Raw genomic sequence first — 13262 nt, 5'->3', positions numbered from 1 at the left:
GTGCCCAGCTGTGCAGAGGCCAGCAGGAACGGGAATGTTTTTAAGATTTGACAGTCAATTTTGTTCTTCCAGCCAAAGTGACAAAACAGAATTAGCTAAGAAATACTTTTCAGTTATTAGAAAATCAGTTGTTTCTGATTAAACTTGAGCCTCTTCTATTTTGTCAGGAAGATTTTTTAAAAAATTCTTCCTCAGCCTTTAAAGGAAGATTACATTGTTATTAATTAATTAATTAATTAATTTTTGCTTTTTCCCTTGGTTCCCATTTGCCTACAGGATAAAAACCTAAGTCCTTAGTTTGGCCTATAAGACATTTTACAATCTTACTGCAACTATTTCTCCGGTTTTACCTCTTTTGCTTCCATCCTGGACCCTGACCATGCTAAGTTCTCATGAATTTTGAACACTATACTTTCTTACAACTTTGTGCTTTAGCATTCCTTGGAGTGTCCCTTTTCTAGGCTTGCAGACTTTGATCTTTTGATAAATCCCAGTTCACACACCAACTTTAGGAAGCCTCTTCTGACTCAATCTGATTTCCTGTTCTGGGCTCTCAGTTTTTGGCCGTATTATATTCTAATTTGTTAAGTCTACCAATACTGCTAGATGAGTCCCTTCAGAGACTGGATTTTGTTCAGCTTTCTCTCCCCAGCATCTAACATTGTACCTTGTATTCACTCATTTATTTGTTCTTCATTTAGTCAGTCAAAATAAATGTCTCTGGATCTCAGGCATCATGCTAGGGGGACATATGCTAGTGGTAAGTAAAACAGACAAGGTTCCTGCTCTCACGGAGCTTACTTTCTAATTAAGATAATAAGTAAACATGTACACCTAGGGAATAAGGTCAATAATATTTTAACAACCTTCTGTGGTGATGGATGGTAACTGGTCTTACTGCAATGGTGATCATTTTGTAATGTATAAAAATATCAGAAAAGCTATGTTGTACACCTGAAACTAATATAACATTGTATGTTTTAATAAAAAAGTAGAGCTCCTCCCCCCAAAATAAATAAACAAACAAACATTAGTGCTATAAAGGCAACAAATAAGTGATATTAGAGAAATGAGGAGGTGCATACTTTGTATACTTGGGAATTTCAGTGTGGAGGCAGTATTTAAGCTGAGAGTTGAAGGATAAGGAGGAACCAGGGATACTAAAGAGTAGGGAACCCTTAAGAACTTTCCAGACATAGTAGATGCTTACTGAGTGAATGTATGAATTAGGAAACAGTATGTTCTATCTTCCAACTTTATTTAACTTTGCACTCTAGCTAAAGTTTGTTTGTTTTTTGAGAGGTAGGTATGCTGAATAAGTCCTATACTTAAGAAAACAAAAAAGTAGCATAGGTTAGTTTAATGCACAGTATCATTTACTTGCTTCCCAGCTTCCCTTCCACACTTTCTTTTCTGTGCTGGGTGTGGAGACAGGGCCCCTGCCCTGTGGAGTTTATAAGCTCATTCGTTGACTCTTTCATGTAAGCCCTAATTTTCAGAGTTCTTAACCTGGACACTTGTGAAGAAAGTTTTTAACCTATCTCAAAGTAGACTTTCTTTTTTATAGTAGCAATACAATTAAAAACATTTTTAATTTTTTATTTTGCTTTAGGAGGTTTTGGACATCTCGCCATTTTCAATTCTTGTCTGCAAACCAAAAGCATAGATGATGGAGAGCTATTACATGGTATATTAAAAATTCTGATAACCTGGAAGAAAGATCATGAAGATATTTTTCTTTTCAGTTGGTAAGTAATACTTTATACAGTTTTTTTCCCTCTATTTATGATGTGGACTGAGATTATGTATCTTATAGTCACAGTTTTGTAGAGCAATAAGATGGTAGACATTTCAGTCAGTCTGTTGTAAATATATGAGATTTAAATGTTTCCACTTGAATGTCTATGTAATTCTTCAATGTTTTGTTTTTGTCTTTATCACAGTAATCTGTCAGAAGTAAGTCCAGAGATACTGGGTGTAAATATAGAAATAATCCGGTTCCTTTCCCTATTTCTGAAATACTGCTCATCTCCTTTGGCAGAGAGTGAATGGGACTTCATCATGTGCTCCATGTTGGCTTGGCTGGAGGTAAATTAACCTGCTGGATCATCACAGCTACTGGGTCTTCGTGCATATCTGTGTACCAGAACTATTCGCTAATCTTCTTCAAGTAATGATCGTAGTTAGCTCCTTTGCAAATGTTTAAACACTTTATAGATATGTTCCACACCAGCTACTACTTGACAGATCAGTAAAATGATGGAGGTTTAATGTCTGTCAAAATCATGCAGTAACAAATCTGCTAATGCTTTTAAAATGTTCTCTCCATTAGCTCATTCTGGTATAATATTTGCAATACAGCCCATTAAGGTTTTATCTTTTCATGACAAGTTTTTAGGTCTTTTGGTTCTAATTAAATTATTCTTAAAATGTACTGTTTCAGTATTGCCAGAGTAATGCATTAAAGATTAAGCAAATTCAGAGGGAATTAGTGTTCTTTTTATGACCCAAAGCAACCAGATGTGTAATACTTATGGGCTGTCACATAGCAAGTCAGTCAGGGTTGAATTTGTCTGAATCTCTGCTTTGCCTGCTGTTAGCTGTGTGGCTTAGAGTATTAAAGTTTACCTAGTTGAGCCTCAGTTTCCTTATTTTAAAATAGTTTAACAATGCCCAATTACTAGGGCTCCTGTAGGGCTCCTGAGAAGATTATAAATGTGCTTTTAATGTACTCAACTTGGTAAATGGTAATTGATAATATTTTCTTTCATAGTTTTAGAAATAAAATAGAACATTTCAGAATAAATGGATTGATTCTATTGATAATTCCTAGTATTTAATTTTGAAACGAAGTTATTTTGATGTAAAATATATAAATGTCTTCTGAGACTATGCATTTCAACTGCTTCTTTTCAAATTTAGAGAAATGAAAGGGACTTTATTGCCTTGATTTGTAGTATTCTAGAAGTCTGCTTACTTATTTAATTTTTGTTTCTTCAGACAACGAATGAGAATCAGATATTGTATTCTGTTCCACTTGTACAACTGTTTGCCTGTGTCAGCTGTGATTTGACCTGTGAACTCAGTGCTTTTTTTGATTCCACAACTCTGGATACCACTGGCAGTCTTCCTGTAAATCTAATCAGTGAATGGAAAGAATTTTTTTCTCCAGGCATCCACAGTTTGCTTTTACCTCTTTTGGTAACTGTTACAGGCAAGTGAAAAAGGGAATAATAGTGAGATTCATTGAAAATGACTTGTTGAAAAGTTAAAAAAAAAAAAACAAAACAACTCTGGATGTTTAAGTCACACAGCGCAAAATAGTAAAAGAGCCAGAGAGAAAGCTTGGCATCTCAGAAGCATCATATATGCTTCTGCTTTACAGACAAGAATTGAAAAATGGCAAGACATCCGAAGACCACTGAAAATTAAAATAATACTTATTCAGATAACAAGAATAGATTTTTTTAACTCACATGTCTTTTTTTTTTTTTTAAGGATGAGCTAATAGAAGTCATTAAATAGTTGAGATTATCTGAAATTTATATTCAGTTCATGTTTCTAGTTAGGACTGCTTTAATGTTTGTCAAGTTTTTATTTCATTTTCTTAAGTAACATTTGGTTGTCTGTGAATGGGTCAAGCTGTATTACTCACTTTGTTTTGGGGTATGAATATTTCTTCCCTTTTTGTCATCAGGAGAAAGCAGAGATACATCTGAAACATCATTTCAGAATGCAATGCTGAAGCCCATGTGTGAAACATTAACTTATATCCCAAAGGATCAGCTATTGAGTCAAAAACTCCCTGCAAGATTGGTTGCTGGCCAAAAAACAAACTTGCCAGAATATCTCCAGACTTTGTTAAATACATTAGCCCCATTACTCCTTTACAGAGCTCGACCTGTGCAAATTGCTGTTTATCATATGCTATACAAGTAAGAATTCTTTCAATTGAATCAGTGTTGTGGTGTTCTAAAAAAAATGGAATATATATTTAGCTTTAACTTTTAGTCATTAAAAAAAGTCACAGTAAAAGCAACAACAAAGTAAGCTTGACTATGCATTTCAATAACAGGGATGCCAAGTTTTTGATCTTTTAGGTCACTGTTCTCCATGCACAGTTTACATTTAGATAGTCCTGGCCATAATGGGTTATTTCAGAAAAAACTCAGTAAAAAAAATATACTCATTACAAAATAAGTATTGGTCTTTCTGCTTTTAAGCATGATTTAACAATGAACCGTTTAATATATTTAAATATCCTAACTTCCAGATTGATGCCTGAATTCCCACAATATGATCAGGATAATCTAAAGTCATATGGAGATGAAGAAGAAGAACCAGCCTTGTAAGTTTTTTTTTAATACAGAGCTTCTTTGACTTACGGGCTTACATCCCAATAAACTCATTGTAAGTTGAAAATTGTGTTGAGTCAAAAATGCATTTGATGGGCTTCCCTGGTGGCGCAGTGGTTGAGAATCTGCCTGCTAATGCAGGGGACACGGGTTCGAGCCCTGGCCTGGGAAGATCCCACATGCCGCAGAGCGGCTGGGCCCGTGAGCCACAACTGCTGAGCCTGCGCGTCTGGAGCCTGTGCTCCGCAACGAGAGAGGCCCGCGCATCGCAATGAAGAGTGGCCCCCGCTTGCCACAACTGGAGAAAGCCCTCGCACAGAAACGAAGACCCAACACAGCCAAAATCAATCAATCAATCAAACATACGCATCTGATTCAAGATCCTCATTAAAAAAAAAAAAAAAAATGGTCCACATCAAAAAAAAAATCTTAAAAAAAAAAAAAATGCATTTGAGGGCTTCCCTGGTGGCGCAGTGGTTAAGGATCTGCCTGCCAGTGCAGGGGACACGGGTTCGAGCCCTGGTCCGGGAAGATCCCACATGCCGCGGAGCAACTAAGCCCGTGCGCCACAATTACTGAGCCTACGCTCTAGAGCCCGTGAGCCACAACTACTGAGCCCGCGTGCCTGGAGCCTGTGCTCCCCAACAAGAGAAACCACCACAATGAGAAGCCCACGTACCGCAGCAAAGAGTAGCCCCCACTTGCCGCAACTAGAGGAAGCCCACGCGCAGCAACGAAGACCCAACACAGCCAAAAATAAATTAATTGATTAATTAATTTCAAAAAATGCATTTGATACCCCTAACCTACTGAACATCAGCTTAACCTCACCTACTCAGCCTCAGAACACTTACATGAGCCCACAGTTGGGCACAATCATCTAACACGGGGACTTCCCTGGTGGCGTAGTGGTTAAGAACCCGCCTGCCAATGCAGGGGACACAGGTTCGAGCCCTGGTCTGGGAAGATCCCACATGCCGCGGAGCAACTAAGCCCGTGCGCCACAACTGCTGAAGCCCACGCTCCTAGAGCCCGTGCTCCACAAGAGAAGCCACCGTGGTGAGAAGCCCGCGCACCGCAACGAAGAGTGGCCCCTGCTCACCGCAACTAGAGAAAGCCTGCACGCAGCAATGAAGACCCAAGGCAGCCAAAAAAAAAAATCATCAAATACAGAGCCATCTTATAAAGTGTTGAATATCTCATGTAATTTATTGAATACAGAAAGTGAAAAGCGGAATGGTTGTCTGGGTAAGAATGGTTGTGAGTATTGGTTGTTAACCCGCGTGATCGCGTGGCTGACTGGGAGCTGCAGTTCGCCACCACTGCCCAGCATCATAAGAGAGTAGTGTACTGCACATCGCCAGCCTGGGAAATGACCAAAATTCTTAGTGTGGTTTCTATTGAATGCTTATTGCTTTCACACTATTGCAAAGTTGAAAAATTGTAAGTCAAACCGTCATAAGTTGGGGACCATCTGTAGTTTGCTTTATTAAATGCTCATAATCCATCATAATGACTTTAGAAGACTGAGGCAATACAAAAGTTCTAAATTTAGAGTATATGTTCCTTCAGATCTTGTAAGTTTATCTGTAAGATACAAATGAAATTTAGAGTTCACCCAAAGAGATAGTTACTCTCTCTTCTTAATTGTTCGTAAATCATTCTCAGTTTGCTACCGTTTAGTAAAACTGTCTTTGGCCACATGGGAGCTGTGGAAAGAGTATATCAATTCAGAGATCTATTGTGCACCCCTTTGTGCAAAGTATTAATTAAACGTTGAGGGGAGAATACAGTGTTAGGTAAACAGTATTTTAAAGAGTTCTATTATAGGGAGCCTATAATAGAAGACAGTGTATGACAAGTGCTAAGAAAAAGGATGATGTTAGAGGGACACAGCTGCTGTGCCAGGAAGAGAAGACATTCTCGTGAAGAAGAGACATTTATGCTGGACCTTTCAGATTAGGGGGCATTTTAGTAGGGCAGGGAAAAGTTGTGCGAACACCATGTGCAAAGGCATTGAGGCATGAGTGTTCAGGAAATGCTTGGGGAATATTGAGTAGTTGTCATTTAACGTATCTTTTAATTGTCTAGATCTTCTTCCACTGGAATATAAGCTCTGTGAAGGCAGACATTTTTGTCTCTTGTTCCTGACTATATTCACAGACCCAGGTTTTTTGGCCTAAAACAGTCATGAATAGTGCTCATTTGTTGAATAAAAGTATAAATGAATATGTGTGGAGTAGGCAAGGAGGGTAGAGTGGAAGATGAAGCTGGAAGGGTAATGAAGGGCCTTCAAAATGACATTTTCTAGGAATCGGGGCATTGTTTGGTAGAAGATGGGATACCACCAGCTGATTCCGGCAATAGTATAAAGCCTAAACTGTACGAAGAAGCAAGCAGAGAGGGAGGCCATGCCAGAAGTCATAGCAGTGCATGGAGGTTCGTGTAGAAAGTGGAGAGCTGTTGTTTGTAAAGTCTAATGACGGTTGGTATGGAATGGAAAAGGGTTGGTACAGGAGATGGTGGTGTTGAAGGTAAAAACTTAAGGGCAGAAGCTTAAAGAAGACTTGTTGATGGACTGGTAGTAGGAAACCACAAGGGAAGAAAGATCACAGAGGTGAAAGGAGAGAACCAAGCTAGAATGTCATAGAGAAGGGAGTTTGACAGGAGATACATGCAAGTATTTCACTTTTTGAGAATCTTATAAGCTCATCTGTAAGTGTTAATGAGTGCAGTACTTTGGTAAAGAAAAAAATTACTTCACATTGTCATGAATTAATGTGAATGTTAAAATTTACTTCATTGAAGAAACAGAGTCTTTTTACCCTTTATAGGATGATAAAGGACCCGATAGGATTTGTTAGCCCTAATCATTCCCCTGACTAGCCAAGGGACTTCAGACTAATAATTTAGCTTCTCTGGGTATCTGATTTTTTTTTTCATCTATAAAACAGAAGGTTGAAATATATGTTTTGTAAAAGGGTCTTTCCTTTAAGTGCTAACCTCTAGAGTTCATATTTTATAGCATATTTTATATATTTATAAATATAAAAATTATATTTTTATATTTATAAATATGGAAATGTAGGTATATATTTATATAATACTTTATGTCTTTTAAATTCTGTAACTGCCTCTGTGAATTAGGGGTCAAAATTGAATCTATAAAGGGAGACTTTTAAAATGGTTTTTGGAAAATAAAGATTTTTTTAAAATGCTTGAAATTTATACATGCTGTCAATTTGTTAAGGGACAAGTTATGAAGAAAATTGTGGTGTTTAATCATTGATTCTTAGGTCACCACCAGCAGCACTGATGTCTCTTCTTAGCACTCAAGAAGACTTACTAGAAAATGTTTTGGGGTGTATTCCTGTTGGACAGATAGTTACTATTAAGCCACTGAGTGAAGACTTCTGCTATGTTCTGGGATACCTCCTCACTTGGAAATTAATACTTACTTTCTTCAAAGCTGCTTCATCTCAGGTAAATAAAATGAGACGACTTTTGACAGTTCTGTCCTATATGTATTTCTCTGTTACTGTCCTAAACCCTTTCCTTCCCCTACTTTTGGAAAAAACGGGGAAATGCCTCACATTTTAATCTAATCTTATCTGGCTAATTTCAGACATTTTGCTAAATTTATTTCTGTCTCTGCTTCCTCATCCTCCCACAGGTTTTTACACACACACACACACATACACACTCAGTTTTTTTGCAAAAGTAATTAATCTCTGGAATGTGCTTGATCAATTTTTTTTTCTAGCTGAATGTAGCCACCAAGTCCTTTTATTGCAGGAAACCAGATTTCTATAATTTAATTTTGTGCTACCACAGTAAGAGTTTCAAAAGAATCGGATATTGCTATTCTTTTTCCTTTGGTCAATTTCTGACTCTTGTGGAGATGTCAATTACTACATCATTGGAAATTTACCTTACTTGAAAATCAGTGTTTAGAGAAAGATCTGTGAAATACTACCTTATATAATTCAAACCATTATCGCTAAATGAAAATATCCTATTGTAATTATTTTGACCAAATTATTTTAGCAGGCACTAGATGTCTCTGTTGTGTCATGTTTAAGAAGGAAGCTGGAGAAATCTACTCCATTTTTAAAAATTCTTTTAGACAGATTCCCACTTTTAAAAAGATTAACACATTGATTGAATCAGTTTAATAAAGTAGGTGGCTTCTTTGACAGGTTAATACAAAAAGACTTAATTATTACATATTTAAAGTGTGACTAAACATCTTGGCATTCATTTCCAATGTGATTTTTTAGAATCCTTAAGTTATAATTTACGTTACTAATAACCCATACCTTGGTATAAATATATAAACATAAGCACTTTTGCATTTGTTTAAGGGGAAAATCAAATCACAGAGGCAACACTGATCTAGATGTTCAAATTATTTTATTTCTTTTCAGTTCTACCACTTATGTTTGTGATTTGAGCTAATTTTAATTTGCTGTATGATGTATTTCAAGAGCTCCTTGTTAAGCTTTTAAATTTGTTTCTTAAAATATTGGTCTCTAAAAAATTGCAGCAAATTGAAGTTTTTATGTGTAAGAATTTCATTCTCATTATCTTATATTCAGAAATTAAGAATCTTGCCACGCCTCATCTTTCCCATTAGGCCAGAGTGGGGGAGGGGAAGGGGGCACAAAGCATTACAGCAACATTTACTGAGCCTAGAAATTGAACTGAGCTGTCAACAGATAAACCAACATAACCCAGTAAATAACACTAATTAGAGGAATCCTTAAAACAAACTGAAAAATTTTTAAAAACTTTGGTCCTTAATCTGAGTTGTTTTTAACTTTCTTCTTAAAAAAACTAGTGAATCAGATTGCATTAGAAGCAAAGGTGTGTGTGTGTGCACGCACGCACGCGTGCACGCACCTGTATGTGTGTTTTTTATAGTTTTGCTGAGATATATTTCACATATCATCAAATTTATTTAAAGTGTACAGCTTGGTGTTTCTAGTATATTCACAGAATTGTGCACCTATCACCACTATCTAAATTTAGAATATTTTCAACATCCTTCCACACACACCCCCAAAAAAACCCCTTACCTATCTGCAGTCACTTCCTATTTCCTTTCAAACCCCCCAGCCACTGGCAACCACTAATCTATTTTCTGTCTCTGTGGATTTGCCTACTGTGGACCTTTCACATATGTGGCCTTTTGTGTCTGGCTTATTTCATATGACATAATGTTTTCAAGATTCATTCATAGTATAGCATGTATGAGTATGGCATTACTTTTTATGCCTAAATAATATTGCGTTGTATGACTATACCACATTTTGTTTATCCAGTCATCCAGTGGGCATTTAGGTTGTTTCCGCTTTTTGCCTATTGTGAATAAAGCTGCTGTGAACATTTGTGCATAAATTTTTTTTGTGTACATATATTTCTCATTTCTCTTGCGTTGTATACCTAAGAGTGGGATTGCTGGGTAATAGACATGTGTTTTTAAAAGCCCACTGATATATGTATTAAGTTTTTTAAAAAATTCTACTTTGCTTCCAACTTTTTATTTTGAAAAATATTCGGATTTACAGAGAAGGTGGACAGCAGACATCATGATGCTTTACCAAAAGTATTTAAACATGTGTCTCCTAAGAACAAGGACATGTTTCAACATAAATGTAATATAAATATTTTACTCAAATTTAATTTCGATGCAGTAATATTATCTAATTTGTATTTAAATTTTCCCAGTTGTCAGATGTCCTTTATAGTTTCATTTCCTTCTATATTGAGGTTTCAATCAAGGGTCATGTTTGCATTTGTCTGTCATATTTCTTTAGCTTATAATTCCTCTACTTTTCTTTGGTGTCATTCACCGGATCAGTTATTTTGTAGACTGTCTTCCAATTTGGATTTGTCTGGTAGTTTCCTCAAAATTAGATCCTGGTTGCTTTTCAACAAAAGTATTTACTGCACAGTGGTGATGTATTCTCAGTGCCTCACCTCAGGAGCACAGAATGTCATGTGTCCTTTTATTGGTGATGTTAAGTTTGGTTACTTGGTAAAGGTAGTGTTCTCCAGATTTCTTCATTGTAAAGGTTCTTTGATCAATTTTTTAAGAATCAGTTCCAAATACTATGGCTTGACCATAGTATTTGACCATTGACTATGGTACTTGACCATTCATAGTGTTCAGAAAATGGTATATTTGTACTATGAAGAAACATAGTGTAAGAAATAATTTTAGAACAGGTACAAATACCAAAGAGCTACAAGGTAAATGTGAACAAATGAAAACTACATTATTGAGGAACAAGTCTAAAGCACATGTCTCACATAGATACCTATAGTACACCCAGTGGTGCCAAATTTTCCGGTTTTTAAAAAAGAAACCAGAAAAAAAATCCATATTTTTTGTGAAATTTCCTGATTTATAAAACAACTAATGAGAAGACCCCAAGACATTTTGAAATACTAGTTTGTGCTGTCATAAAGGGATGCTGAAATGTTTGATATAGCGTGAGGTCAGCCATAAAAATGGGATTAGTTTTAAGCAGAATTTTGAAAGATTAGAGATTATGGTGCGGAAAGAACGTGTGGAAGATTTGGGAGGAGAGTGAGCAAATCGTCTGTGGGGAATGGCGAATAGATTTTTCTCAACAGAGACTCCAAGTGGGGGTGAACTTATCAACAGGGAGACAGTTTGAGAAAGATGTTAGAGGCATATGTCTGATGAGGGGATAGTGAAAACTTCTGCTAGTTTATGAGAAGGGGGAGCAGTGTCTTCAAATGACAACTGGAAAGTAAGACTGTGGCGTGTATTTTATAGGACTCTTCCATGTCATTCTCAGTGTTCAAATGAATTCATTTTTGTATTGTGTTCTTGTACAGTCTGTTACACTTTAGTTTGTTCATATCTACTGATGGTCTTGGTTTAATTGGGTTTCCTAACAAAAATTGTTTACTCTCCACCAGCTTCGAGCTCTGTATTCAATGTACCTTCGAAAAACAAAAAGCTTGAATAAATTGCTCTATCACCTGTTCAGGCTTATGCCAGAAAATCCGACCTTTGCAGAGACAGCTGTTGAGCTCTCCAATAAGGACCCTAAAACATTCTTTACAGAAGAGCTCCAGTTGGGTATTAGAGGTCAGTATGATGTGTGTTTATGTTCTTTCTTAGAGACTAGGTTCAGATCAGGTTACCCTGAGGGCATGGAGAATAACCCCAGACGTGTGTCCTGGCTATGAGAATGTTGAAGTGCCAGGTTTTCAGTATATCTCTAAATAGGACATATAATTAGATTTTGTGGATAAGGTTGTTAAGAATTTAATTAATTTTTGAAGCTTACTTTGTTGAGACTATTATCTTTTACTCAGTAAACAAGTATCTGTTATACAATAATGTTTTGTAGGCCTGTAAATAAATAGTCTTCAGCTGGGGAAACAAAGATAAGTAAAATTTATTTTTCACTCTGGGAGCTCACATTTTAGCTGAAGGGATAGACAGCGTGCATCTAGCTGTGCCGCAGTGTTATAAGTGATTTCCTGAGAATAGGAATTTTTTAAATGCCTTGGAGATCTGAGGATGGGACTTTGTCTTGTGAGTACTGAGGTGGGATTCTAGAACTTTTGCATAACACATCAGTGAGCTCTGGGAAAAGTAAAGGAGGCCAGACTTTTTCATAATTCATAAGAAAAAAGAATCTTTAATTCTTCCTCCTCTTTGAAGTGTGTGTGTTTCACTGTATTTGTGATCTTTCATGTGAAATAAAGAGGGCTATTTCTAGGCAGATTTTTCAGTGTCATTCAGGATTTTCATTCTTTTTACAATTCTAATTGTTCATTTTGAATGTGTGAGAAAAAGCTAATACTCTAGAGTTCTGGTTTCTTTGGTATGTTTGTTTTATGAGCTCTAGCACTAGTGTTAAGGAATTGAAAATGATTTTCTAAGAAAATACTAATATTAGTCTGTTATTCTATGTAAGAAATATATGTTACTAACTAAGAATTTGTTTTTTCCTCAGATACCTCAACTCTTCCATACCATATTCCACACTTGGCTTGTTCAGTCTATCACATGACATTAAAAGACTTGCCCGCCATGGTTAGGCTGTGGTGGAATAGTAGTGAGAAGCGTGTTTTCAGTATTGTAGATAGATTTACAAGCAAGTATGTTAGCAATGTTCTTTCTTTTCAAGAAATATCTTCTGTGCAAACAAGTACACAGCTATTTAATGGCATGACGGTTAGTATTGTCTTGGATTTTTTCTAGAAAAGTTGTTTCAGTATTGGTTATGTCTATCGGTTGTAGTGAGTATCGTCACAACTGTAACTCTTGGTTCAGAATTTACAGAAATTGTCCACTTTATTTTCAGATTATTGGATATCAAATCTCAAATTAATGCATAGGTTAAAATGATGTTATAATTTTATTTACCCCCACCAAATAGTTTTTGAACATTCATTAGTTAATTCAAAATATATATTGGAATACTTACAGATGCCAGGCACTGTGTGCCAGTCACCTGCAAAATGAACAGTTTAGAAGGGTCAGATTCCTGTCCTGTAATAACATACAATCTAATAAAGGGAAAAGAGTGATACTGATAATGTTTTTTTGCATTGGAAACTGGAAAGTGGCACATTAAGAGGAAGAATGCTCTGCGATCAGAGTGGGAAAAGTTCATCTGGCTGAGGGGATTAGGTGAGACTTTATGGAGGAATTTTACTTTGAGGTAGGCAGGATTTTTTTATGGGGAAAAGCATTTAATATAGAGAAGACAGTATGGTAAAAGCAAAAAGCTTGAAGATGGGAATGTAATTTCTGTGATGGCCTAAGAAATGTTGAATAGCCCAGTATTCATGTGGAGTTGGATTCATGAAGGTAAATAGAGAACAAACTGCTTCTATGATGAATTGGGGCCATAT

At 36.3% G+C, this 13262-nt stretch overlaps 1 protein-coding gene across 2 annotated transcripts in view; it reads left to right on the top strand.

The window, feature by feature from the left end:
• The window catches only part of LTN1 (listerin E3 ubiquitin protein ligase 1), a 72245-nt gene that overhangs the window by 54390 nt on the left and 4593 nt on the right, over window positions 1-13262 (top strand). For both annotated transcript variants that reach the window (XM_057545327.1, XM_007173807.3), the window contains 8 exons: window positions 1613-1748; window positions 1944-2088; window positions 3001-3214; window positions 3698-3935; window positions 4274-4348; window positions 7652-7838; window positions 11310-11481; window positions 12359-12579. In XM_057545327.1, the coding sequence (XP_057401310.1) occupies window positions 1613-1748; window positions 1944-2088; window positions 3001-3214; window positions 3698-3935; window positions 4274-4348; window positions 7652-7838; window positions 11310-11481; window positions 12359-12579 (1388 nt within the window). The remainder of the gene's footprint in view (window positions 1-1612; window positions 1749-1943; window positions 2089-3000; window positions 3215-3697; window positions 3936-4273; window positions 4349-7651; window positions 7839-11309; window positions 11482-12358; window positions 12580-13262) is intronic.

This window comes from Balaenoptera acutorostrata, chromosome 4 (genome assembly GCF_949987535.1).
Source record: "Balaenoptera acutorostrata chromosome 4, mBalAcu1.1, whole genome shotgun sequence".
Classification (NCBI taxonomy): domain Eukaryota; kingdom Metazoa; phylum Chordata; class Mammalia; order Artiodactyla; family Balaenopteridae; genus Balaenoptera; species Balaenoptera acutorostrata.
The sequence above is the reverse complement of the archived record's forward strand: the minus strand, read 5'-3'. Positions and strand labels throughout refer to the sequence as shown.